Source organism: Sus scrofa, chromosome 9, assembly GCF_054392235.1.
Source record: "Sus scrofa isolate SSC_HxYL_T2T_F1_AM1 chromosome 9, Sscrofa_HxYL_maternal_Yorkshire_Landrace_v2.0, whole genome shotgun sequence".
Taxonomy (NCBI): domain Eukaryota; kingdom Metazoa; phylum Chordata; class Mammalia; order Artiodactyla; family Suidae; genus Sus; species Sus scrofa.
The window spans coordinates 71,718,380-71,742,036 of NC_139391.1; the positions used below are offsets into that span (position 1 = coordinate 71,718,380).

Genomic DNA, 23,657 nt, shown 5'->3' on the forward strand with positions numbered 1-23,657 from the left:
CAGAGACCGTCCCTATACATACATACACATATATGTGTATATGCACAAATATGTACAAATTGTATGTATAACAGGGACCCCAAGAGAAAATAGACCACCAAGAATGCTACCAAGAATATTTTCTTTTGGGAGATCTTTTAACAAGCTAGTAGGCTTTTGTTAGAAAGTTTCCTTCTCAGCCCTAGGGGTGGTGAAAGGGGAACCGCATCTCTTGGTCCTTGGGAACGACATCGAAATATTTTGGCTAACACATAGCTTGTTTTTAAAGTCTGCAGTCTCTTCTAGGTGATATGGTGACATTATTTTATAATTTATGCCAATGGGAAATTATTTTTCATAATTATGGCTAACATTCAAAAGGACAGGTAACGTGTAGCATTGTTGGTTTGCAGAGAATTCGAAAACATTGTATTGTGTTATTCATGCATCTCCCAGTCTTCTTTTAGACAGATGGACCCAATTTTTTTTTAAGTAGTGTTAACAGTCTATTGGAAGGTTGCTGGCTGGTCTTTAGTGCTATTTTTTAATAATTAAGTTATTTTGAGCTTGCCGAGTCGGATTTATTGCCTGAACTAAAATTTATTTCCTAATCTTCTGACGACCAAGAAAGGAGAAATTAAGTTTGCAGATGTGAGATGAAATATAGCCAGTGAATGTGCATACTCATTCTGAATGAGAGGAATTAACTTATTTTTCAGTCAAGGAACAGTCTGCATGTAGTAAATTGAATTTTTCTTCCAACTGGAACCATTTGTTTAATTCTTCTTTGAACGCTGCCCTTTCTCCATTAAGAACACGAGTCATTTGCTGTCTCTCTTAAAGAAGAAATCTGTTTTTTCACATAGTTAAGCTCAGAATTCTTCAAATGTATATATATTTTTTGAATCCTGAAGAAGACTGTTGAAAGTGAATTGTTTCACAGTACTATTCTTTTAAAATAACATTGTTTTGCTTACTATGCAAATCAAAACTTGCTCATTATATAAAATTTAGAAGCAAAAAAGAAACTAAACGTCATCCATAATCCCAAACACTTATAGAGATAATAGTATTAGAATATGTGCCCTCCTGGGTTTTTTTCTACACGTACACACATATGTGAGTGCATGTTTATAATTTTATTAGAAAAAAATGGGATACTGCTCTGCATATTGTTTTATAATCTGCTGACTTCATTTAACAAATTATTAATATTTTTCTGTCATTTAATTATAATGTCCTTGTAATATATTTATGCGTAAAATACTCAAATCCATACAGAGAAAGACTAGAATGGCATTTTGACTCATTCGTTCATTTTTGTAAAATAGAGAGCACATTACCTGTTTTGTAGTGAGTGCTCAAAAATGCTGAAAATTTATTATCAGTATTATCAGTATTAATGCATTCATTAAAAAGTAACTTAAATCCGTTATTTATTAAGGATCAGCTATGTACCAGACACTGTGCTAAAAGCTGGGAATGCTGAGAAAGTAAAATGCAGAGAGGAATGATGGGATTAGGTTTATGAAGAGAGAACTTTTTTTTTTTTAACTGTCTATATTTCTAAATAATTACAATAGGTTGATTTTTATAACTAAAAAGATAAAGGTAAAAAATGTTAAGTGCATACATACACACGTTGAGAAATGGCAGCCAGGATGGATGGAGTTGAGGCAACATCACACACACAGTGACTTTTGTACCCATCAGGCATGAATCAAGAGGAGAAGGGCATTCTTTGAGGCAAGAGCAGCATGTGCAAAAAGCATAAAGGCATGAAAAACCCGGGACAGACGTTAAGAAAACTTCTTGTCTATAATGAAGGTTGTGTACCTCCCCAAGCCTCTGTATCTCAGGAGGTTGTCTAATACTCTAGAGGCTTTTAATAATAGGATTGTCTGGCTGGTCTGTCTGGACTGCTTAGATATAACACTACTTAAATGACCCAAACCTGTTACATGGCAGAGGATTTCCATGTTTGGGATTAAATAAGAATTTTGGACATCCAAATCTCTATTTAAGACTGTCAGAAATTGCTTTTGGGCTTTAAATGAAGCTCGAACATTTGTATTTAAAATTGACCTTCAGGAGTGACCACATTCAAACTGGTGACCTCTCATATCCCGCCCACCCTTTCCCCTCTGAATGCACTGATGTCTTCTAACTCATTTCCTGTCCTTTGTGGCCAGAGTGCTACTTATCAAAATTGTGTGCAAATTTCCTTGGCTAACAGATACATTTTTTGTCTGGGCTTGTCTAGTAACAGATTTACAAGAGAGTTCATCCCTTTCGTGATGGGTGTTTGGGATGCGTCAGATAATTCAATTCATGATAAAAGGACTTTTTGGGGGGGTGGCAGAATGGACAGTCGAGGGAAGGGGCCGTGCATGTTCACCAGGATGGCTGCCTGTGCTTGGCAAGCCCGACAAAGCCAACACCTCTGCCGATGTGCTTTTCTTTGTCTTTGGCCTCCACAAACCTTGCCCTTGTGCTTCCCTTTGCCCTTCAAAGACATCAGAGTAGCACATCCTAGAAGTTCCCTTGTTTGGGGAAGGTTGGGAAGAGGTCTCCTTGTCATGGCTTTGACCCTTAGCATGCGCCTCGTGACCCAGAGGGCTGCGAGGAAAGCTTTTCCACCACTCTCGGCTGTCATCAGATTGATCTGCCCAGATGACAAGTGGAAATTTGAATCATGACCTGGAAAGGTCAGTCATTTGCAAGAGTCCCAGGAAAATAAGCATGGAATTTTAAATCATCTAACTAAACCTTCTTATGTGAAAGATTTAAAAAAAAAAAAAAAATTCAGGCGTTCCCATCGTGGCTCAGTGATTAACAAACTAGTTAACCGGCTAGTAACCATGAGGTTGAGGGTTCCATCCCTGGCCTCGCTCAGTGGGTTAAGGATCCTGAGTTGTCCTGAGCGGTGCTGTAGGTCGCAGATGAGGCTTGGATCTCACGTTGCTGTGGCTGCGGTGTAGGCTGGCAGCTGTCACTCTGATTGGACCCCTAGCCTGGGAACCTCCATATGCTGTGGGTGCCGCCCTAAAAAGACAAAAGACAAATAATAATAAAAACAATAATAATAATAATAATGTTTTTTAATTTTAAAAAAATCCAAAAAGGATGGGTGGCTTGTCCAGTGTCCTCAGCAAGAGCTGAGACCAGAACCCTGGTCTCCTGGTGTCTGGCCACAGGCATTTTCTCTATGCCCTGCAGAGGAAGCTGAGGTGAGGGAAGCCTCAGAAACAGCTCATCGGCTTTCTGCTCCTCTTTGCTCTCAGTGAGAAGATGTTTTCTGACCTCCTTGGCTTTGCCTCCTTTGTCTTCTACCACACACAATCCAGCACTCTCCATTTTTTCCCATTCTCTTTTTTATTGTAAACGTTTTAAGGAAAAGATTTTTTTAAAGATGCAAAGATTACAAAAGAGCTTACAGAAAAAAGTCAGACCTCTACCCACCCCAACCCTCACTTCCTCTCCCCCCCACCAGTGTTTGAGACCAGTTTCTTCACTGTCCTTCCGGGGTATTCTGTGTGGAGACAACCACTGCTGTACCCTTCAACATAATATTATTACATTAGAAATGTAATGAAAAAATATAGAAATACAAATAGAAGTATACCATTCCTACTCTTCTTCACTTTGCTTTTTTCACTTTATTTTATGATTTTTATTTTCCCCATTATAGTTGTTTATAGTGTTCTGTCAATTTCTACTGTATAGCAAAGTGACCCAGTCGTATATATATATACGACTTTTTCTTTTTCTCGCATTATCCTCCATCCTGTTCCATCACAAGTGACCAGATATAGTTCCCAGTGCTATACAGCCAGATCTCATTGCTTATCCACTCCAAATGGAATAGTTTGCATCTACTAACCCCAAACTCCCAGTCCATCCCACTTCCTCCCCCTCCCTCGTGGCAACCACAAGTCTCTTCTCTAAGTCCGTGAGTTTCTTTTCTGTGAAAAGTTTCACTTGTGTCATATGTTAGATTCCAGATATAAGTGATATCATATGGTGTTTGTCTTTCTCTTTCTGACTTACTTCACTCAGAATGAGAGTCTGTAGTTCCATCCATATTTCTGCAACTTAATTTATTTTTGATATTACCTTCATATTAGTCCAAAAAGATCTGCCTCCTTTTTATGGCTGCACAGAATTCTGTTGTAAGGACAGATGTACTATCATTTATTTAACCAATTCCCTGCTCATAGGCAGTAATGCTCACTGTCTTTAGCTAAGTACTGTCAAATCTATATAGGTTTTGGAGTTCCCGTCATGGCGCAGTGGAAACAAACCCAACTAGTAACCATGAGGTTGTGGGTTCGATTCCTGGCCTTGTTCGGTGGGTTAAGGATCTGGTGTTGCCATGAGCTATGGTGTAGGTCGCAGATGCGCTCGGATCCTGCATTGCTGTGGCTGTGGTGTAGGCCAGCAGCTACAGCTCTGATTAGACCCCTAGCCTGGGAACCTCCTTTTGCCATGGGTGTACCCCTGAAAAGACAAAAAAAAAAAAAAACTATATAGGTTTTCCTTGTATGGGGGTTTGAGTATGGGGTTCTTGAGTGGGGGATGAAATGGAGAAGGGGGGATTATAGCGATAAAATAAACAAAGCTAGACTGCCTGAATTTGGAGGAGCAGATTTGGGTAAGAGGTTGGAGAGGAGCCGGTTCCTTGGCCGTTAAATGGGCATCACTCTAAGACCCCTAGACTTGGTGTGGTCCACAATCTTTCTTTTATCTTGGTCTCCTCCAAGAATAAACAGATACTAAATGTGTGCTAAGCAGGTACAAATGAATGAATGCCCCTGTCCTGTCAATTAAAATAGAGAGATATGCTTCTCTTGAAAGGTTTACTGTATTATGTATTCTGTCTGACAGCTGTTTCCTGCTTTAAAAATTGACAAGGAGGAGGGGAGATGTCAGCGTGCTTGAATGGTGGGGAAACAACCACAGTAATGACATCTGGGTGTCTCTGTGCACAGGGCTGGCTGGGCATACTCATTCCTCCCACCCACCCCACCTTCTGACAGCTGTGGAGGCTTATGGCCCTAGGTTCACAGATTAAATTCAAGGCCTAGGCAAGATCCCTGAATTTTATACCACCAGATAAGACTGCCCGAGGTTGGAAGAGTCAGTAAGTAGCATTTAAAGGGAAGCAGTATTTTAAAATTAAATTTGAAAAGCATTCTTGTGCCTCTTTTTTCTTTAAGCTCCAAAACCTGCTTTGATTGAACTTTCTTAAATATTATCACAAAGCAAAGAGGCTTAAAGAAAGACTGTTTAAGGTTAACTGAGCAGGTGATTCTGTACAGGGAATAATTTTTTTTGGCCATGCCCAAGGCTGTGGAAGTTCTGAGGCCAGGGATCAAACCTGTGCCATAGCAGTGACCCAAGCCACGGTAGTGCCAATGCCAAATCCTTAACCGCTAGGCCACCAGGGAACTCCCTAAGGAATACTTTTTGTTTGTTTGTTTGTTTTATTTGGATTTTTTGGCCACCCTGCAGCATATGGAGTTTCTAAGCCAGGGATCTAACCGGAGCCACAGTTGCAGCCAGTGCCACTGCGGCAAGGGTGGACCCTTTAACCCAGTGTGCCGGGCCGAGGATCAAACCTGCATCTTGGTGCTGCAGAGATGCTGCTGATCCCACTGTGCCATAGCAGGAACTCCCCTAAGGAGTACGTTTGAGCATCGGCGCTATGATGCCAGACCCTGTGCTAACAGTCACAGTCATGCTCGTTATCTTATTTCATCTTACTACCCTTGTGGGAAAACACATTATCCCTGTTTTTCACATGGGAAACCTAGGACGATGGCAGTCAAGAGACTGCCCAAGGTAGGAAGAGTCAGTAAGTAGTAGAACTAGAATATCCCAACTCAAGCTTCTCCATTTGATGGCAATAAAAATGTCTGTCAGGGAGGGCAGGCTCAGAAAGAAAAATTTTTATGCTAATCCTTTTCAATAAGGAAAACATCACTGACAGTTAATAACCAATTAGGAATTATTAAGAAAGCAATTAATAAGATCATAAAATTGAATTGGGGAGTTCCCGTTGTGGCTCAGTGGGTTATGAACCTGACTAGTATCCATGAAGATGCGGGTTTGATCCCTAGCCTCGCTCAGGAAATTAAGGATCCTTCATTGCTGTGGCTGTGGGTAGGCCGGCAGCTGCAGCTCCGATTCGACCCCTAGCCTGGGAACCTCCATGTGCCGCAGGAGTGGCCCTAAAAATAAATAAATAAATAAAATGGAATTGGCGGGTCACAATGGCAGAAACCAAACCCGCCCAATAGATGCTTGCCTTTCTTCCTGCTTTCGGAAGAAATTCTCAATTTTGATAATATTGAGTAAAAAATGGGAGGGGGCGGGGCACGGCAGTCAGAGGGAACAGGCTGTGTTTTAGGAATGTAATCTCATTCTGGTGATCTGGAATAGAACCTGAGCCTTTCTTTTCTCCTCCTTTGAGGACAATTCCAGGTTTTTACCTTTAGATGTCTAGGGGGGGGAATAGGGTACAGGATATAGAATGAAAGGAAATTAATTACTTAATATTGGGATATGGTTTAAATAAGAAAAGTGGAGTTCCCATCGTGGCTCAGGTTAACGAACCCGACTGGGATCCATGAGGACGCGGGTTTGCCACCCTTGCCCCCACTCAGGGGGTTAAGGATCTGGCACTGCCATGAGCTGGGGTGTAGGATGCAGACACGGCGCAGATCCTGCGTTGCTGTGGCTGCGGTGTAGGCTGGCAGCTACAGCTCCTATTGGACCCCTAGCCTGGGAACCTCCATATGCCACAGGTGTGGCCCTAAAAGGATGAGATAAATAAATAAACAAATAAGTAAATAAATTAGGAAAGTGATCCTTATTGCCCAAGGAAGAGTTTTGAGATGACAGTAAATTGTTCTTTCCCTGGCCTCCTGGTCTCTAGAAATCACTGAAAGGCCACCTATTTCTCCCTTGTCTTCGGCTCTCTCAGCTCCCTTGGCTGAGTGTCTGGTCAGCAGCAGCTGGAGCCTCCTCGTTCAGTTCCACCAGAAAAGGCCGGGTTCCCTCTCCCAGCTTATGCCCGTACAGATGAGCGCCAGTTTACATGCAGGATGGGGAAGTGATAAATGACATGCCTGCAAACTGTAGGGTGCTTCACCTTCCCGTATCCAGCTTACCTAGATGGGAAACTTCCAACCACCGTTTCCACTCTGAGAGATGCAGGTCATACCTTGACACAGTTTTTGATCCTTCAGGATTGAAAGGAAACTGAAAAGGTAGTTCATCATACCTCCTGATCAGATTGCTCTGTATTTTAATGGTGCACGGAGAGACAGCTGGAGTTAACTGGTAAACTGAACACGAGTGCAAAAAAATTGATTTCCAGAATCACAGGAGTACACATGAGTAAGAGAAAGGAATTTGCACCCATCTCCTTTGAATGTTGGCTGTTTTCTGAGCAGTCTGGTCTTATTTGTTAAGGGTTGCAGTGTCTGGGTAAATTTTTCCTAATTAGGAATCTTTTAGTGTCTCCTTGGGATAACCTTCCAGAGAGGGGCCCCTGATGGTTGGGATGTTAGCAGCGGACGTGTCCTGAAGGTGTTTTCCCTCCAGGCCCCAAAGGACCGTTCCAAGCCTCACAATTAGGTGTTGGTTGGGGATTATTAGGATGTTACCCGGGGAAGACTGACAGCAGGTGAGCTGGCAGCTGGAGCAGATGGGACAGGGAAGGTGACAACAGAGCCTCTTTTCGTGCAGATGTTCTCGTGCAAAAGCACAAAGGAACTGAGGGAACGGGTTGTGAGTAAAGCAGCAGGAAGGATTTGGCACAGGGCTTGTTTTTGGTTTGTCTTCTCTTTGATTCAGGAAGTAGGGACACACTTGGGGGCTTGGTTTGTAACTTTGGAGGAAGCCTCTATCCAGAGGATAGTGAGACTGTTTTAATGAGTAATTAATGCTTTACTCATTTTCAAGCATTATTGGAGTGTCCGCTACCTGCCTGGCACAGTCCTAAGCATCAGGGATGCAAAGAAAAATGAATGCTACAGTCTCTGACCATAGAGAATAGAAAATCTGGAGGGAAAGACACAGGAGCAGCAAAGCCTCCGTGACAGGGCTGGGTAAGAAGTGCTTGAAGGTTCACGCAGAAGCATCTAGGTGAACGTGGGAGCCAGAATGAGCATCCCAGAGAAATTGGTGTTTTTCTTTGTTTTTAATCAGAGAAAGAGGGAGAAAGAGAAATACATGCTCTTGGTTAAAAGCTCATACTGTACAGAAAGGTACAGAATAAAAGTAACTCACATTTTTTCATCCTTTCTTTCTGCTTTCCCCCCAAGTGATAGTAGCCATCAAATCAAAGGCTTGGAGTTCCCGTGGTGGCTCATTGGGTTAAGGACCCACCATAGTGTCTATGAGGATGCAGGTTCCATCCCTGGCCTCGATTAGTGAGTTAAGGATCTGGCGTTACCACAGGTTGCAGTGTTGCTGTGGCTGTGGTGTAGGCCAGCAGCTGCTGCTCTGATTCAACCTCTAGCCCGGAATTTCCATATGCTGTGAAAGAAGCCATCAAAAAAGAAAGATAAAAAAAATTAAAGGCTTGACATATAATTATATATTTTTTGGTTAGCATATTAAAAGAGAGACAGAACTATTTTTATTTTGTTTTATTTATTTTGTTTTGTTTTATTTTATTTTATTTCATTTTATTTTATTTTATTTTATTTTATTTTATTGTCTTTTTGGGGCCACATGTAGAAGTTCCCAGACGAGGACTTGAATCAGAGCTACAGCTGCTGGCCTATACCGCAGCCACAGCAACGTCAGATCCGAGCCATGTCTGCGACCTACACCACAGCTTAACCCACTGAGCGAGGCCAGGGATCAAACCTGCATCCTCATGGATGCTAGTCGGGTTCACTAACCACTGAGCCACAACAGGAACGCCTATTATAATTTTAAATGTTTTATCCACTTACCCCTCCAACTACTTCACACATCACCTTCACAGATCCCACTCCGGGAAACACTGCCATTTCGTCTCTTGAGTTGAGACATGGGCTCCTGACCCAGCAGATGAACCATTGCATTAGGGGACAACCTAGGGAACCCGTGAACAGCCTCAGGGTAGGGTGGGCTGAAGACACTGCGTTGGGTCCCAAGACCTGGGATTCAGACTTGGCACTACCTCTTCCTAGACTGCAGCCATCACCACTTTATTTAATACCCTCTTCCCCTTCTCATCTGTAATAGGAAATACTGATGTCTTCCCTATGTGCTGTACAGAGTGATCACGAGAGCGGAAGACATGCTAAGGTGCTCTCAAAGCTCGTAAATTGCTGCACATATATACAGAATTACTACTGTGAACTTTTGTTCTGCTTCTTTCCTCCTGTTGTACCATAAGAGACAGACAGAATGGGTTATCATGATGGTTAAAAGCACACATTATATTGTCCAGATACGTATGTTTGGCTCCTGGCTCCATCACTCAGTCATCATTTGACCTAGAACAACTTATTTAATCTTCTCAAATCTCAGTGCCCTCTTCCGTAAAATGGGGATCATGATAATAATAGTTCATAGAGTTGTTTTGAGATTTTGATGAATTGCCCAGGGAAATACAGCCTCTCACTGAACAGACAAGGGTGGAGAGAGGTCAGATCACAAAGTACACAGCCCAGCATTCGCGTCTTGACTGTCAGAGCTGATGGGATCGTATTTCCATAAACCTCATCTTGCGTTTGGAGCTGCCCAGATGTGTGTGTGTGCAGGTGGGGGGGTGGCAGCTCCTCCCTCTGTGTGCTCAGAAATCCCAAGCTTTCCACAAAGATTCCGTGCAGAATGGAGGAGGAGGCTGATTAAAATACGGTTCAGACAAAGATGCCGTGAGGGCCGTGCTTGCAGCCGAGGCAGCGGCTGAGCCTGCCCTCGACATCACTCCTGGTGTGAAGGAATTGCTGTGTAGCACAGGAAACTCTATCCAATATTCTGTGATAATCTATATGGGAAAAGAGCTGGAAAAGAATGGCCATGTGTACATGTAGAACTGAATCACTTTGTTGTACAGCGAAAATGACCACAACATTGTAAACCAACTCTATTTCAATAAAGCTTCAAAAAAATAGAAAGAAAGAGGAGTTCCCGTCATGGCGCAGCGGAAATGAATCTGACAAGGAACCACGAGGTTGCGGGTTCAATCCCTGGACTCGCTCTGTGGGGTTAAGGATCTGGCATTGCCATGAGCTGTGGTGTAGGTCACAGATGCAGCTCAGGTCCCAAGTTGCTGTGGCTGTGGTGTAGGCTGGCAGCGGCAGCTCTGATTCGACCCCTAGCCTGGGAACCTCCATATGCCGAAGGTGCGGCCCTAAAAAGCAAAAAATTAAAATAAAGAAAGAAAGAAAGGATGCACTCTGGGAGGGGCCAGGTAGGGCTGGATGTCACTAGAGGTGTACAAGTGTATATCCTCACACCAAGAAGGCGGGGCTCAGTGAGTCCATTCACCCCCTGCTCTTCTTCCACAGAGCTGAAAGATATGAATGGGGGACTCGGGAGATAGTTTCTGACAGCGGCCGATATGGGGCTCCCAGGAGGGTGTAGAGCAAGATACTAATCCACCAGGAATAACTAATGGCAGCTGTCCCGATGCTCAGGGTCTTCAAGAAATGAAAATCAGACTTAGTGGAAGTTGGGTCAGAAACCAAAAGCCCTCTTAGAAAGGGACTTGTACAGCTGAGTGTCTGTGATTTTTTTTTTTTTTTTTAACCTCTTCAAGAGTCTGACTGTTCTTTGTCCTCTTCCTCTGTTCCAGAAAATGAAGGAGTACCTGGAGGGCAGGAACCTCATCACCAAGCTGCAAGCCAAGCATGACCTGCTCCAGAAAACCCTGGGAGAGAGTGAGTGTGGGCTCTGCTGGGGATTCGGCCGTGAGGGGACGGCTGAGCCCTGGGCCCTCGCGCTGAGCACACGCCTCCATCCTCAGCCCAGTGGCCCTGATCCGGTTATGTGCATGCATGGCTTTTCCTCGCTTGTCTGATGTGGAAGCACACGCCCCAAATGACTGCTTGAGTGATGGGGAAAGGCCAGCGCTTAATGAAGCACTAATGTGCATCATCTATTTGTTGCAATGGAGCGTGTCTGCTCTCCACGCAGCCCCCCCTCCCGCGCCTCCTCTGCCACTGCTGGAGGAAAGGAGCTGGTGGGTTATTTACTCTCCAGACACTTTGGTAACACTCTCGCTCCCCTGTGGCGGGACTGAGGCTGGAGCAAGAAAATGGGGAGCCTTGAGGTGAGCTGCCCAGCAGCTCCAGGGAGCGGTGAAGATTTTCATGGGCAAGGCTGATGGGCAGACTGCTGCTAACTGTGGCTTCACGGTGGGGCAGCGGTTTCTTCCTGCTTTGAAGGTTCTGGCGCTAGGAGGTAGCCCTCCCCCTGCTTTGGCCATGCTGGAGCGGTGGTACCAAATGGACCATCTCATCTCATAGGATGATGTTAACCAGACCCTGGAAAGTAGCGAGGCAGAGGAACAGCCTGGCCCTCTCAACTTCCTCTCCTTAGCTATCAAACAGAAGGCCAAGGTTGAAAGAGAAGCTTCCCTGGGGTTTTTGGCATCCTGCCCAGGTCTCCTGCCCAGCTCTCAGCATCCTATGATTATGGGGATCCCCAGGTTGGGGGTGCCTCTCCGGCCCTGCCCCACCTCCCTCTGCCACTAATCTCCTCACTTAAAGATGAGGAAGGAGAGGCCGCAGGGAACAGGGAATATGTAATAATGCCAGTAAAAGGCAAAACCTGCCCTGGCATTCTCCAGTAAAGTCTTGAGCCCTCCTTAGACCAACTGCAGCATCTGGGAGAGTATACAGCGCTCATTGGCTCAATGGCCCCAGGAATCAGAGCCCCGATTTTCAGACCAGAGCCTCCTACCCACCCTTCTGGCCCTGTTCTCCTGCCCTGAACAATTGATTTCCCCAGATGATTAATTCTTTTATCTCCAATGTCTTTGATCTTGTGATTTTTAAGGCATTTTCTTTTATGTGAAGAAAGCCTATTAAGTAACTTCTGTTCTCTTGCCTCCTCACCACCCAAGGGACTCAGGCTGAACAGGTTTAGGCATCGAGATCCAAACTTTGCTGATAGAAAATCTTTACTCTTGGGTTATCAGATTGCTCCGTGGGGAGTCGGTAGAAAGCAAGCCCAGAACTATTTGAGGCAGGTTATAACTGTGATTTCTTTTTGCCAAGATAATCTAAACATGGCCCATAAATGAGATGGGAAACGGGGCCTCAGGGAGTGAGAGAGAGAGAGAGAGAGAATGAATGGGTTTGCAACATACATACCTGCCCCAAATGTGCTACTATGACGGGGTGAAGGTTAGTGACCATTCATTAGTGCTGCAAGTTGCCTTCATCTAAAGATGACAAGTTCTAGCGATAAGGGGAAAAAAATAGATCTTCCTGTATGCAAGTCATCATGTCCCTGCCTTCTGTACGTATTTGTCACTGTAACGCAAGAGCCCCTTGTTCTTGCCACAGAGGGATAATTGATGTGTATGAATATTCCAGAATGGAAGTGGGACAGATGTTGGAAATAATGGCTCCGAATAATATTTTTGCAGATGAAAGCTGAGCCTTTAGTAGGACAGGCTGTTAGGGGTGGGGGAGGGTGTTGCTCAAGATGCGCTGAACTGTAATCAACAATTAGCAACTTTTAAAGGCAAGAAAAAGCCCTGCTCTCCCCCCACCCTTGGAGTTGCCTTTCCAGGAATGTGGATGAGGAGCCTGGGAGCTGATCTCTGCTTCCCCAGCTCAGCGCCTGCTTCTGCTTTCCCTGGTCTATCTAATACAGTCTAACACGGTCCCAGCTTGGTTAACTGTGAACCCAAAGAAAGCAACCCGGGTTACATGATGGCCCATGGGCACTGCATGTGTGTTTTTTAAAAACATAAAAGTACTTCAGATGGATGTTAAAATTTTCAATTCCTTTTTTTTTTTTTTCTGACTCTTTAGGGCCTCACCTGCGGCATTTGGAGGTTCCCAGGCTAGCGGCTGAATCGGAGCTGTAGCTGCTGGCCTATGCCACAGACACAGCAACTCGGGATCTGAGCTGTGTCTGCAACCTACACTACAGCTCCCAGCAACGTCAGGTCCTTAACCCACTGAGTGAGGCCAGGGATCGAACCTGCATCTTCATGGATGCCAGTCAGATTCGTTTCCACTGAGCCATGACGGGAACTCCTCCAATTCCATTTTTGAAGGCTGCCCATGATCCATTAAACTTAGTATTAGAGTCCACCATTGGATTGAGAATCACAAGCTAATAGCAGTATCAGTATTTTAAACCTCATATTTTCCCTTGTCATTTCAGCCCACCTTAATGGAAGTGAAAATTTAATATGGATTTAAAACTAGAACTTCCAGATACATTCCCTCCTCTGCCCAAGTAACTATTCCTTCCTTCTTCCCCATCACCCTCAACTGTGTGTGTGTGTGTGTGTGTGTGTGTGTGTGTGTGTGTGTGTGTGTGTTCATATATGAAGGGCAGGCAAGCTCATTCGTCTCTCCTCACCACACACACCTGGCAAACATACAGGAGAAGCTGAATTTCATCTCTGGGAGGGCTTCTAAGAATTTGTTCTCTAAAGTCTGACCTGCCTCGCTGGTGCTCCTATTTTCCCACTGGGAAGTAGAGTAGGCAAATCTAAGATTTCGGGACACCAGCAGCCCTGAGCTGGGAACAAGCATCAGAAGCAGCACTTGCCCAGAAAGAGGCCCTGGGGATGCTCTTCTTTTAGGTCAGGAAGGCATGATGCTAGCGGCTCCCTGGGGAGGTGGGCAGACTCGGTCATTCCTGGAATCAAGTCTCCCCCTCTCACCCCTTCTGCTTCAACATGTGCTTTTTGCCTTTGTCTTTCCAACAGGTCAGCGGACAGATTGCAGTCTGGCCAGGTAGGTGTGGCCTGAGCCAGCCCTGGGAAGGGATGCAGAGAGGCCGGCGGGGTAGAGCCATCCCAGCCTGGGAAAGAGCCAGGGAGTTGAGTGTTAGAGCTTTGGATGCCTTGCTGACCCCATCTGGCCTCAGAGGGAAATGGGATTTGCCGGACAGAGCTGAGTGAAGGGAGTTACCACTTGCTGAGATAGTCCCAGAAACTCCCCCAAACCACTGCATTGCAAAGAAATGCTGGATGCGGGAGGAGTCTGGCAACCTAACCTTAGCTTCCAGACTTCAACATATGGGTTTTGAGACATCTCTGACCCCTAGACGGATGATCAGACGATAGCATTTGACCGGAGGTTTTTTGGTGTTTTGTTTTTTTTTAAATACACGGAAAAGATGACAGCCTCTAATTAGTGAGTGCTGCTAGATAATGCAATATTACATTGCATTACTTGCCAGCAGCATTGGTCCCAATCCTTGCCTGCTGTACAAGTATGCAGCCCTCCTGATCTTTCCCCACGGCCCCGCCCTCCCCCACCCCAGCCAAATATTTTCTCTCTCGGTCATGGAGCTGCGATGAGAGAACTCGTGAGTTGGTGGAGAGCAAGGCATTCCTCCAGCCGGCGGTTCCAAGATGCCGAAAAATGTGCTGATTTAACTGGGGAAAGAGCCTTAATGGGCCGGACTCCGCAGAGACCCCGGGTTAGCCCATTATATAAACCACTTCTATCTGCCAACACACACAATAATCATGAGGCCATTTACAATTATAGGCTCATTATTTAAAAATAGCTTCATTTGGCTTTCATCATTTTGTCGTTGCGGATTACAATAAAGATCCCATTCATATACCAGTCTCGTTGACGAGAGGGAACCAGGGTGATGGATTTCCGTGGAATATATCTTCTTGGTGGTAAAGTTCACCTGAAGTCCCGTATCTACAGCACGTTCCGTGGGAGGGAAAAGTACTGAGTTTAATTCCCTTACGCTGTGTTATTCACTGTGCGACCTTGGCTGGCTCTTCCTGTTGTCTGACCCATATATATTTTGCTCCACAACGAGCCCGTTCCCTCCAATTCCGCTCTTGACTGGTGGCGGACATTAAAAAGAGACCCCCAAGCTTTGGTGAAAAGCGCTTTATTGGGCTTCGTGTCGAAGGTAAATTAGCAAGTCTCTTAGCCGTTTCTGGGACTGAACGGATTCATAGGACTCGTTTCATTAACCATCTCACAGATTGTTTTGCATCCCATTTCTCCCTTTCTCCTCCCTGTTGCTGGATCTGTCCACGCTGATTCAACCACAGGCGTAGCTCAACCGTGAGGAAACAGGTAAGGGCCCGCCCAGCAAGAGCCAGGCCTGTGGGCCGTGAGAATGGGTCCCTCCCAGACATTTGTGGAACTCCGCTGTGGATGGAGCAGACACTTCTGACTCCATGCCTGTGTTTGCAATGTACCGTATAGTCAGAGTGCGTTTAATACTATGGCACCTTCACTGATTTAGCGGTCAGGGGTGGGAGTTGGTGCGTGGTCCTTCTGACTCGTTCCTCTACCCTCTTCCATGCTAGAAATCTGCTTTGACTATAGCAGATGGTGCCAGAACTATCGCTGGCACCACTTCTCTATGAGACCCTGAATGAGGCCTCACACTTCATACATCCGTACCAACATGTCAGTAACTCAAAGCAACGCATCACCTAGACCAAATCTGCAGGTTTTTGTTTGTTTCCAGTGGCATGGTCATCCTAGTTGTATTTCTAAGACTTGCTAAAAATATAAAGCGGAGTCTGGTCTAGGAATGATAAGGAAGGGATGTTGAACTCTGCAGTTTTGTGCCTGATCTTCAGTGTTGTATTAAAATCTGGCACAGCAGTGAGCAGCTAGCTCGCCTGACCCACATGAGAAGGGATCTTAGCGCAGCGTGGACAATCCACATCAACGGATCATCTCAACAGCACTTGTGCTTGTTTAAAAAAAAATTAATTGAAGTATTTTCTTCAGTAACCGGTTTGACTTCCTAATTATACATTACATATGGCAAATACTAGAATGGTTTTGTATCCCCTAAGCTCATACCAGCTATGCAGTGAGCAGGGAGGGGGTGGAGAGGGCTCAGAAATGTCTTTGTGTCTTCTCAGGGGAAAGCTGATCCAGGCTTTAAAAAATCATTTGGGGAGTTCCCGTTGTGGCTCAGTGGTTAACAAACCCGACTAGGATCCATGAGGACTCAGGTTCGATCCTGGCCTCACTCAGTGGGTTAAAGATCTGGTGTTGCTGTGAGCTGCGGTGTAGGTCGCAGATGTGGCTCAGATTCCATGTTGCTGTGGCTGTAGCATAGGCTGGCAGCTATAGCACCGATTCGACCCCTATCCTGGGAACCTCCATGTGCCATGGGGTATGGCCCTAAAAAGACAAAAAACAAACCAAAAAAAAAAAAAAATCATTTAGGGTAATTCACAGTGGCTGTAGCCACAGGGAGATGATGGACTGTAGAGGGCAAATGGTTTCTATGGTGGTGGCATACCTGCAAGGGCTTCAGCTGGCTGACTGCTTCCACTGGCTGGGCAGTCCAGCGGGGGAAGTTGATAACCTAGCCCTCAGTTTTCTTAGCTTCGCTGTCAATATTTTTTTCTGCCTTCTCTCTTTTGGATTTCCTTTTTTTTTTTTTTTTTTGTCTTTTTGCCATTTCTTAGGCCACTCCCGCGGCATATGGAGGTTCCCAGTCTAGGGGTCTAATCGGAGCTGTAGCTGCCAGCCTACGCCAGAGCCACAGCAACGCAGGATCCAAGCTGCGTCTGCAACCCACACCACAGCTCACGGCAACGCCGGATCCTTAACCCACTGAGAAAGGCCAGGGATTGAACCTGCAACCTCATGGTTCCTAGTCAGATTTGTTAACCACTGCGCCACGACAGGAACTCCTGGATTTCCTTTTAATGAGGACACCATCGGATGCAATTACACAGTTTTTAAATTGCAAAAATTTCATTGCAATGCTCTTTCCTCCTGTTCCTCTGTTTCTTTCTTCTTCCCCTTTCTTTCATAATTTTATTTAAAACTAGAGAGGAATGGAGTGCCTCCCCGGGAGAATGTCTTCCATTTAAAATGAATAGGTGGATATCTTAAATAGGGAGCAAGCTTTTTTTTTTTTTCCTCCCTTCAAAAGTGAGAACAGGATTGAACTTGAAGTATGTTCCTTTTCAGTTTCTGGAATGAAACTGAGCCTCCTATGTATAGATGGAACCTGAGTGGGAGGGCTTTGCAGCCCCCCTGCTGGCTGCACGAGTGCCAAAGGCCACAGTGTGACAGGTGATATGTGACCCTGGTTGGGCTCATCAGAAAGGAATGACGCCCTCCTGGTTTGCATCATGCTATGCCTAGGCAGTTGCAGGCAAAATGTGTTTGCCTGGTGCTAGATTTGTATAAGAATTCCAGGGTGCACCGGAAACTCCAATCAAGTAATGACCCCTTTTTTATTCAGTTTCTCTCCAGTAGATCTAGAAATCTAATGCTGGCTCAGTGAAGAGTTTTTCTAAGATAGTCGGGAAGGTAAATAGTAAGTAATACATAACCAGGAAATAAAATTTGTTTTGGTTGTTTACGCAAATCAGCCAAGCAAGAGGTAGAATCCGGTTTTTGTTTTTGAGGGTCCCTCCTGGGTTTCAGTCATGTTTGACCCTTGAAAAGCCTAGGTTCAAACCACCTGACTTTCCTTTAAAAAAGGGGATGCCTCGGGAGTTCCCGTTGTGGCTCAGTGGTTAACAAATCCGACTAGTGAACCCTGAAGTTGCAGGTTCAGGATCCCGCATTGCTGTGGCTCAGGTGTAGGCCAGTGGCTACAGCTCTGATTAGACCCCTAGCCTGGGAACCTCCATATGCCCCAGGAGTGGCCCTAGAAAAGGCAAAAAGACAAAACAAACAAACAAAAAAAGTAATGCCTCGTAGTTCCTATCATGGCTCAGCAGTAACAAAGCCAGCTAGTATCCATGAGGATGGGGGTTCAATCCCTGGCCTCCCTCAGGGGGTTAAGGATCCAGTGTTGCATGGGCTGTGGTGTAGGTGGAAGATGCAGCTCGGATCCTGAGTTACTGTGGCTGCGGTGCAGGCTGGCAGCTATAGCTCCGATTCATCCCCCAGCCTGGGAACTTCCATGTGCAGTACATGTGGCCCTAAATTTGAAAAAAAATTTTATAAAGGGGATGCCTCAACTGCTGCTTCCATGCTTTCCCTGCTCCAATCCAGCCCAGAATTCTCTTTCCTATTACTCCTGTATCTTCTTTGCTAGCTCATCTTTCTCTGTCCCTCAAAATGTACGCATTTCCTCAAGGCTTGGTCCTCTTTTGATTTTCAGCCACATTCTTTCCCTTGTCACTTTTGTTGCCTTAGCTAAATCTGTCTCTTCTCCCTCCTCCCCTAAGCGTCCACTTGTTCTGTGATGCTGTGTTCTGAGTCTTTGGCTCTAACTCCTAACCGATTGGCAGGCAGTCAATGCGCAAGAGTGGAGCTGGTACCTGCTTTCCTCAGTGCCCATCCCCTCACCCGCCCCGCCAGGTTTTTGTTTCTTGGCCCCTCCCTACCTTCTCTACCTCTCTTATTGGGGAACCCTCCATTCTTCACAGTCCTTGAAGCCCTACGTCTTTTCTTGGATGTCTGTTTTTTCCTTGGTACATCTAATCAGGTGTCAAGACTTTAATTTCTCCGTAAAGACAGAAATTTAACAAATATAAGAGATCAGTACCTGGCAAAATCCTAACTCTCTCATGCATGAGAAATGATGCCAGACAGTGGTGGTTTTCAATCATTATCTGGCCACCATCACTGAACCCCTGCTTTCCTTTCCTTTCCAAGTTATGCCTGCTGCCTTTCTCCCTCTACTTTTGGTTTAAAGTTCCTTTAATCTGGAGTTCCCAACGTGGCACAGTAGAAACGAATCCAACTAGGAACCATGAGGTTGTGGGTTCGATCCCTGGCCTCACTCAGTGGGTTAAGGATCCAGCGTTGCCGTGAGCTGTGGTGTAGGTTGCAGACGCAGATCAGATCTGGCATTGCTGTGGCTGTGGTGTAGGCCAGTAGATGCAGCTCCAGCTCTGATTTGACACCTAGCCTGGGAACCTCCATATGCCACAGGAGCTGCCCTAGAAAGACAAAAGGCAAAAAAAATTTTTTAAATAATGAAGGCATCAATGAAAACCAAAACCTCTAAAATAATAATAATAATAAAGTTCCTTTAATCTGATTGAATGGGGTTTGGACACAATTGTCTTTAAAGGCCCCTCCCAACCCTGGGGTTATAGGACCAAAAATATTATGAACAAAAAATTTAACTGGCATGGATTCTAACACTGGAGGATGAAAAAAGAGAAAAAGAAAGAGCGAGACATGGAGTTCCTGTCGTGGCTCAGTGGTTACTGAATCCAACTAGGAACCATGAGGTTGCAGGTTCAATCCCTGGCCTCACTCAGTGGGTTAAGGATCCAGTGTTGCCGTGAGCTGTGGTGTAGGTCACAGATGCGGCTTGGATCTGGCATTGCTGTGGCTGTAGTGTAGCCTGGCAGCTACAGCTCCAATTCGACCCCTAGCCTAGGAACCTCCATATGCCGCAGGTGTGGCCCTAGAGAAAGACCACAAAAAAAAAGGGCAAAAAAAAATAAAAATAAAGAGAGAGACAGGCACTGAATGAGAACCATATAGGTACTACTTGGTTAACTATAAAATATTGGTGGTAAAGCGGAGGTCTTTGCCAGGGCACATCCTGAGGAAATGAATTCATTCGGAGCTCAGAAATGTTACAAGGAGAGTGTCTGAAGCCTTGGTGACTTTGCCCAGTTGTGTGTTTCCACTGGACTCTGTCTTAGGCGTCCCTGGCACAGCAGGGACTAGGAAAACATCTTCTCTGCTAGGACAGGTCATCTCTGGCCAACTCTCATCAGTCACAGATCATTCTCTGGGCGACTTCTGACACGTTACTGGTACCCATGGACATACAGGTTAATATCTTTGACTCTTTGCTTTTTGCAGCCCTGCATGCTTCCTTTTAACTCCCATTGCTAGTCCTTTTCCCACAAGTCCAGGCAGAATTTTGCCTTCACATAACTTGTGGAAGCCAGTAACATGTGAGTTTCCAACCTCCCTCCCTCTGGGTCTTTATTTTCTATAGACTGAGATCCAGGAAAACTTTATGAGCCCTCATATCACTGTCCTCGTTATCACTGCTACTACTATTTATAAATGTAACATATAGGTGTTCCCTGGTGGCTCAGCAGGTTAAGGATCAGGTATTGTCACTGCTGTGGCACGGGTTTGATCCCTGGCCCTGGAACTTCCGCCTGCCGACAGCACGGCCCCCCCCCCCAAAAAAAAGAAAAGGAAAGTATAGTAACCATGTTTGTACATATAAAAAAAAAAAAAAAACCCAAACATGAGTTTCTTTGATTTTTCTTAGTGGATTCCTGTTTCTTTATTAGTGTATGGAAAAACTGACAAAAATTCCTTCTCTAAGATCAGCCTAGGCTGACTGGTAGAATTCAGTGATAGTAGGAGAGCAGACACTGGCACCTGGAGCTGGAGGAAGCAGATGGGTCTGGGGGTCGTGAGATGAGCATTTGGGTTGCTGAGCTGCGCGATGGCACACTCAGTACTTCCTTTGGCAGCGTCCTGGGTTCCCAGCAGGCTTGGGAGCTAGAGGCCTTGCCAGCTCTCCTGTCAGCCTGGCTTCTTCTTGGACACAGGTGCTTCCCTAAAAGTGGCCAAACACCACCCCCAACCCCACAGCTAGAGTTGAAAATTCAGAGCCAGGAGTTCCCGTCATGGCTCAGAGGAAGCAAATCTCTCTAGCATCCATGAGGACACAGGTTCAGTCCCTGGCCTCGCTCAGTGGGTTAAGGATCCGGCGTTGCCATGAGCTGCGGTGTAGGTTGCAGGCACGGCTCGGATCCTGCCTTGTGGCTGTGGTGTCGGCCGGCAGCTACAGCTCCGATTCGACCCCTAGCCTGGGAACCTCCATGTGCCACAGGTGCAGCCCTAAAAAGACCGAAAAAAAAAAAAAGAAAGAAAGAAAATTCAGAGCAAGGGGAGGGCCACAGGCAGACCCATCCCACTGGAGGACCCAGCCTCTGTTCTGAACATTGAAAGCCCTTTCTAGCTAGATTTAAGGTCATTCTGCCTGATCCCTTTCATCCCTTGGAGTTACTGTGCATTTAGCTGCATTATGAAACCCTGCTGGCATTTTCAGTATTTGGGGTTCACACCTGGCTGTTGCTGAGCTCCTAGGATGCAGTGTGGGTGGTAGTGAGATGCTCCGCCTCAGGAAGTCTGCCTGGGTTTGAATCCTGGCTCTTCCACTCATCACCCAAAGCAGCTCTTTCACCTCACTGAGCCTTCATTTCCACGTTCATCAAGTGAGGATAAGAACAATACACACCCCACAGCGTTGTTACCAGGACCAGTCTGTCTAAAACACTTAGCACATGGCCCTCCATAAAATCTTTTATAAATGGCAAGTGCTGTGTTCATGTGCCAATAGGAAATATTACTCTCCTCACCACCAAGCCCCTCCCTGCATTATAGATGCCAAATTAAGGCCCAAAAAGGTTAAATTAAGTGTCAGGCTTGTGTAGTAAAATGGCAGAGCAAAGATTGCTATCTGTGAGGCCGCTTCTTAATTTAGTACCAATTAGTTTCCACTATTCCCAAGAGTTAGGTTTTTTCTTTCTTGCCTTTTATGCCAGACAAATCCCCTTTCTGATGTGCCTATTGATTGATTCCACTACCTTCCACTGGTATGGATTGAGCACCTGCTCTGGGAGGTCACATGGCATATCATGGCCAGCACTGGCCAACAAGAATTGACATTGGATGGCGAAGGCAAATAAATATTCATACACACACCATCAAGGCATAATCAGGATGTGGGGCTGAGAACAAGGTGCTGAAACCCCATAGACAAGGGCCCCCCAGATCATCTGGGGAGTCTGGAAAGTCACCCCCGAGGAAGTAATACTTGCACTGAGACCCTGGGGGCAGGGTTGTGAGGCGAGGCGAGCTTTCCAGTAGCAGGAGCAGCTCATGCAAAGCCAGGGGCAAAGGACGACTTGCTGAGGAGCAAAAAGGAGACCAGCGTGGCCAAAACAGAGAGACTGGGGGCAGAGCAGAAGAAGAGGAGCCTGGAGCAAAGGCAGGACCGTGGACACGCAAGGCTATGCACAGAGAGGGACAAGAATCCTGAAAGAGTTAGCCTAAGGAGGAAGCAATGGGATGTGTGCTTTTAAAGAGGCCTGACCACATGTGATGGATGGAAGAAAAACTGGTTTGGAAGAGACGGGGCGGCGGGGGGGAGGGTGGAATAGAAATATTGAGAGATTGGACTAGGTTGGTGGCTGTAGAGATGGAGAGAAATCAATGGATTTGGGAGGGGTTTTGGAGGCAAACTTGACCAGGTATTTCTTGACTGATGAATTGTATGGCTCAGGGTGGGGAGCTGGTTTGGGCTAAAAGATGATCAGTTCCATCAGGACCTGCTGAATGGAAGGCGTCTGCAGGGTATCCCAAGTAGACTGTTGTGCACATCTGCACAGATGCTTCTTTACGGTCCAGCCGCTGATCCAGCTGAGACACGTTTCATATAGTTTAGCCCATTTTCTCTGACGCTGGGCTCTCCCTATTTGCAGATTCTAATCTCGTGTTTCTCTGGCTTTTTAGGATTCCAGCCAGGCAATTCCTCTGGTGGTGGAAAGCTGTATCCGGTTTATCAGCAGACACGGTAAGCAGGATTACAGCCTTGACCATATTTGTGCAATGTGGGGAAGAACTTCCAGGAATTCTCTGTAGAGTCAGAATAGAGATTGGCTTCCCATCCTGACATTCTCAGAAAAGGAATACAATCTTATTTGCTCACGTAATGTTTGCTGCCTCAGGATGGCCACGCTTACACAAGGAGCGAAAGACAACATATGTTTTGACCCCAAATCCCATTGCTACTTACCACACTCTCTTTTCTAGCTTGAGAGTAAGTTTTAAATTATAGCTGTTAGGTGATTAAGTCTAGCTGGTCTGATGCAGTGACGGTGGTTTTGCCATTACTCACCGTCTTTGCACGCGTTGGTATCTCCCACTGAACAGCCTGGACCATTATGTCACATTGGCTTTCTGCATTAGCTTGCTTTGGAAACAGACTGCTTTTATAATGTTGCCGTGACTCCTAGTAATATTCACTTATTATTATTATTATTATTCTGGTTTGATCTCACCAGATACAGCATCATCAGAGCTCAGTTAGTACCTGGTCTTAAAATTGTAGCCGACATTCAAGGGTCTGCAGGGGCTGGCTCCTTCTCAACCTAAGTCAAGTTACCTATCTTCTGTTTGGACAAAGCTGAATCTCATAAACTTCATTTGTCACCAGCTTGTCGGCTTGTTGGACAGAATTTAGGGAAATAGATGAATTGCCAGAGAATCAGTCTCCCACTATAAGCATATATAGAAAGTGTAGATATCTGCAAGCACGGTGAAGATTTCTTGGAACAGGGCATCAGAAATTATTTTTTGATGCTGTTCTGTCTAGTTATAGGAAAAGTGACAGAATGACCTTGGTCATTGAAGGAGGTCCAAAGAGATCTATAGATGACTGTGGGTCTCAATTCAACAGTAGTCATTCTCAGAGTTCCCATCGTGGCTCAGTGGAAATGAATCTGACTGGCATCCATGAGGATGCAGATTTGATCCCTGGCCTCGTTCAGTGGGTCACGGATCCGGCGTTGCCAT

At 45.6% G+C, this 23,657-nt stretch overlaps 1 protein-coding gene across 38 annotated transcripts in view; it reads left to right on the plus strand.

Moving 5' to 3' along the window:
• The window catches only part of SRGAP2 (SLIT-ROBO Rho GTPase activating protein 2), a 279,310-nt gene that overhangs the window by 213,648 nt on the left and 42,005 nt on the right, over nucleotides 1-23,657 (plus strand). For all 38 annotated transcript variants that reach the window (XR_014815658.1, XR_014815666.1, XR_014815655.1 and 35 more), the window contains exons 11-14: nucleotides 10,784-10,868; nucleotides 13,886-13,913; nucleotides 15,206-15,230; nucleotides 22,596-22,656. Coding sequence is in view for 23 of the 38 variants with exons in the window: in XM_084976859.1 (XP_084832985.1) it covers nucleotides 10,784-10,868; nucleotides 13,886-13,913; nucleotides 15,206-15,230; nucleotides 22,596-22,656 (199 nt within the window). In the remaining 15 variants the exon portion in view is untranslated. The remainder of the gene's footprint in view (nucleotides 1-10,783; nucleotides 10,869-13,885; nucleotides 13,914-15,205; nucleotides 15,231-22,595; nucleotides 22,657-23,657) is intronic.